Genomic DNA, 4,932 nt, shown 5'->3' on the forward strand with positions numbered 1-4,932 from the left:
GGCCACCGCTGATCGCGCCGTCACACCAACACAAGGAGAGTCCTCTTCTCGTTTTCAAAGGCAGTCTTTTCCTGTAGAGTTCGGAAGTGAAAGCAAAAGCTCGGCTCCGAAGTGAAAGACAATGTGTGCGTGCGCCCGCTTCCTGTTTATACCCGCGCGGCGGGGCGGGGCGCGTGACGCGATTCACGCACGCCAACGTTCATTGGCTCGTTCTGTAGACACTCGAAGTTGATAGGGCTCCCTGAAGTGATCCCAATTACGTCGTCACGTCGACGTTATGTCGAACGTGAGCGACTGAAAGGGAACAAGAAACATGAGGGTACCTTAGACCAGTGGTTCCCAAACCTGTCCTGCCGGCACCCTGAAGGACCCCCAACACTGCACGTTTTCTTTGTCTCCCTAATCAAACACACCTGATTCAACTCATCAGCTCATTATCACATGTGGAAATCCTAAACTCTACCAAGACAGTGTATGAGAATTCTAATCTGGACTTAAGAAATTAATTGCATTTCAAAGCTAATGTTAAAAAAATTATAATAAAAAAACATTTGAATGTTACATCATCAGTGGGCAGTAGATGGGTGGGCCGTCTGATCCAGACACTGTATAAATTATAGACAAGAAAGAGAGCAGAACAAACTCCTAACAGGAGGAGACTCACTCATGGCCTATGAGACAGAGGATCATGAGACTCTTTACTGCTTTCCTGCCGTCAACTCATCATGTATCAAGGGAAAACGCTCTAGATATGAATACAATATCATGTATGTGTTTGTATCATTGCTGTCAGCATGGACTGTGTTTCTGAACCTGCTGGTGATCATCTCCATCTCTCACTTCAAGAAGCTTCACACTCCAACAAACCTGATTATTCTCTCTCTGGCTGTGGCCGACATGCTTATGGGAGTTCTTTTACCTGTAGAGGGCTCTAGGCAGATTGAGACGTGTTGGTACTTTGGAGACACTTTCTGTGAACTGTTTATGATAATCCTTGGATTGGTTTTCTCAGGATCTCTCAGTAATTTAGTTTTAATTGCTGTTGATCGTTATGTGGCTGTGTGTCACCCTTTACAGTACCCACAGAAAATAACCACAACTAAAACTTTAGTGAGCATCTGTCTGAGCTGGGTTTGTTTTTCAACTTATAACACTATCCTTGTAATTGATAATGGATATTTTGACAATCCACTCAGAACAGACATGTGTTATGGAGAGTGTTCTCTTGTGGGGGGATTTGCCTGGTTTGTCACTGATCTGTTCGTGTCTTTTAGTTTTCCATGTACTCTTATCATATCTTTATATTTGAGGATTTTCTATGTAGTACATCAGCAAGTGAAAGTTATAAACTCTCTGATGAAGGGTGGTAAATGTGTAACGGAAGGTACATTGAGGAGGAAATCTGAAAGTAAAGCTGCTCTGACATTAGGAATCATTGTGATAGTTTATATGCTTTGCTTTATACCATACTATATCTGTTCTATGTCAGTAAACTCTTCCACAACCATAAATGTTTTGACATGGGCTGTGTACACAAATTCAGGACTGAATCCACTGATCTATGCTTTATTTTATCCCTGGTTTAAAAAGACAGTTAAACACATCTTAACTCTGAAAATATTTCAGCCAGCATCCTCTCTGGTTGATATTTTTACAAAGCATCAATTGTAATTAAACTGGTAAAGCTGTCAGTCAAGGATATGATTATCTTTGTAGGATTTATATTTGTAATTTACACTACATGTATCTTAGTATGTAGCTTATTTCAGAGAGGATGTTTTCTGCATTTGATGTGCAATTTAACTTCTTTCCTCACACATTGAAATAAATCGACACAATGTTCATAAACTGTATTAAATTAGCTCATTTAATAAACCGAGCACGCAGCATAAATCCTCAATGTACTGGAATAAATGGTAAATGTAGATATTATGTGCTTTATGCTTAATCACTTTCATCAGTCATGTTGCATCTGTGTTATCAAAAACATTATGACAAAAAAAGGGACAGTCATACAGAACTAAACTCGGTAAAAAAAGTGATGTCCTCTAACTTTCAGCTGCTTTTATTTCCAGAAAATGTCTTTATGTATAAATATTGGTATGAACATAAAAAGATTCAACAACATAAACATAAACTAAAACAGTTCCACAGACATTTGAGGAAAAGAAATGGAACAATGAGTCCCTGAACAATATGAAAATAAGCAGTCATATCTGGTAAACCCAAACGTCCCCACAAAGGTAGTAATATCAGAAATGTCTGACCTTGTGGAAACTTTTTTTTATGGTCCCCACGAAGAAAACATGTTATAAATTATACTAAATTATGGTGGGGGTTTTTTTTTGTTTGTTTTTTGTGTGAAAATTTACGTTTTCTGTGAGGGTTGTGTTTAGAGGTAAGGTTAGGTTCAGGGGATATAGTTTGTACAATATAAAAATCATTATGTCTATGTCCCCATAAAATATTGACACCCAACATGTGTGGTGCGTGTGTATGTACAGTATTCATTCATTTACACTAGGGATGGGACGAAATATCGTTTGACGAAATATCGCGATACAAAACGTGACGAAACGCATCGAGGTCGAAAAAAATGGATCGCGAAATAAAGATAGATGGCACTGCTGCATGATTTGCGTAGTATATAAATAATTTAGTGTATTATATGTGTGTGTATGTATATGGGGCAGACATACAGTCTATGGTGGCAGGCTGGCAGCACCATCTGCTGATCAAGCAGGGTAAAACTAAAGGCCATTGCACACTGAATCCGAAATTTTCGTATGTGTTTTTTCGTGTTCGTCAGCCTTAAAATTCGTCACGCACAGAAACCTTGCACACTGAGTCCGATGCGTATTTATTAAACCTTTGCGGAAAAAAACGCAAAAAATACAAAAAGATTCGTCAAGCAGTGAGGATGAATTTGTTGCACTCTTTCTTCTTAAAAAGAAAAAAAGAAAGGAAATATTGGGTCCATCCAATCCTGAGATTGCGCCGAGAGGAAGGAGAGTTTCACCTCCTTATCATGGAGTTGCGAAATTATCCCGAGCGATTCAAAATTTACCTCAGAATGTCAGTGGAACAAATACTGAGATTGCGCCGAGAGGAAGGAGAGTTTCACCTCCTTATCAAGGAGTTGCGAAATTATCCCGAGCGATTCAAAATTTACCTCAGAATGTCAGTGGAACAGTTTGATGCTTTGCTAGCGATACTGGAGCCACATATTAAAAAGAAGACCACCAACTTCCGTGAACCAGTCGATCCTGAACAGGCAGTATGTCTATGGACGGACACGCACACACACACACACACACACATACACACACGCGCGCGCGGCCGGCAGAAGCGCTGGGCAGACACAGCGTGTGGTGTACAGCTGTATACAGGTTATATTTAATTCAGTGTCTTTGTAATCCGCATTTTGTTTTTCATACAGTACTGCGAGACGAAGTGTATCAACTTGTCAGACGTCATTCTGGATTTTGTCGTTCGCTTGTACGGTGGCTCTGAATTTTCAAAAAACCTCTCAAAACACTGTCTGTGGATGCGAAAAACGCAGAAAACCGAACCCAATCCGAATTATTTTTTTACGGACGAAAATTTCGTAGGTCAGTGTGCAAGCGTGATTGACATAACGTGAGGTCGAATTTTTTTTTAACGTGCGAAAATTTCAAATGCGAATTTCGGACTCAGTGTGCAATGGCCTTAAGACTGTGTGTAAGCTATGCCATGCTGTCATTCCGTACACCACATCCAACACATCAAACATGAACCACCACCTTCAACGTCACCATAATAAGTTGTTGTTATACAGTAATATTTTTTTCTTTTTTGATATCGTATCGTGACGTATCGTATCGTGACCCTGGCATATCGAGGTGCATCGTATCGTGAGTTTAAGTGTATCGTCCCATCCCTAATTTACACACACACACACACACACACACACACACACACACACACACACACACACACACACACAACGCATTACATGCAACAACATTTTTGGTTACATTTTATTTTACGGTGTCATTGTTACAGTGTAATTATATATTTAAGTACTGATTATTAATTAACAACATGCACTTTAAGGTTAGGTTTGGTTGAGGGTTAGTTGCATGTCATTATGCATAATTTACTGTTATTACTATGGTAAATACATTTTTCAGATATATAACAAGGACACCTTATTGGCTCCCTATTAAACATCGCATCATAGTCATAGCATGACTATGATAATCATAGCATTATAGTCCTTCACGTCTATTGCGATCTCAAAATTCCGGCCAGTTGATAATACCTAGAATATCAAAATCGACTGCTGGCGGTAGATCCTTTTCCTATTTAGCACCAAAACTCTGGAACAGTCTTCCTACCATTGTCCGGGAAGCAGACACACTCTGTCAGTTCAAAGCCAGATTAAAGACACATCTCTTTGACCTAGCTTTCACATAATACATTATAGACTTCTATAATTTAATGTTAGGCTGCATAGATTAGGTCAGCCGGAACCGGGAACACTTCCCATAAATCCTGATGTACTCGTTACATCATGAGAAGAATGGCATCTACGCTAATTTTAGTGTCTGTGTTTATCCCGAGGTTTTCCCGCAGCCTGCCGGATCCAGGCCGTATCCAGATCTGATGAAGGACCTTCGCCTGGACCGATGACAACGCAGTGCTGAAGTGCCAACTAGTCTCTCCCTATGGAGGATCCCTCTACCACTATACAGATAAAGCGTCGTCGGGAAAACTCAATTTGCGTATCTACCCCGAATTGATCAAATAAAATAAAATTCTGTATCAAAAATTATAAGGAAAAACCAGTACTTTGTTTAGGCTTGGTTTGTAGGGAATTACAAACCTGCGTACATATATTCAAACGCACATAACTATAGAACCCATTCTTAATGCGCATGTGAACGCCAT

At 39.8% G+C, this 4,932-nt stretch overlaps 1 protein-coding gene across 1 annotated transcript; it reads left to right on the top strand.

Moving 5' to 3' along the window:
• Nucleotides 1-627: 627 nt before the first annotated feature.
• On the top strand, nt 628-1,671 carry LOC307172044 (trace amine-associated receptor 13c-like; the record flags this gene model as incomplete). The annotated part of the gene is made up of 1 exon (XM_079894064.1): nt 628-1,671. The coding sequence occupies exon 1, from the start codon at nt 667-669 to the stop codon at nt 1,669-1,671; it is 1,005 nt and encodes a 334-aa protein (XP_079750190.1). The 5' UTR covers nt 628-666.
• Nucleotides 1,672-4,932: the final 3,261 nt, after the last annotated feature.

Source organism: Squalius cephalus (assembly GCF_949319135.1).
Source record: "Squalius cephalus genome assembly, chromosome: 1".
Classification (NCBI taxonomy): Eukaryota; Metazoa; Chordata; class Actinopteri; order Cypriniformes; family Leuciscidae; genus Squalius; species Squalius cephalus.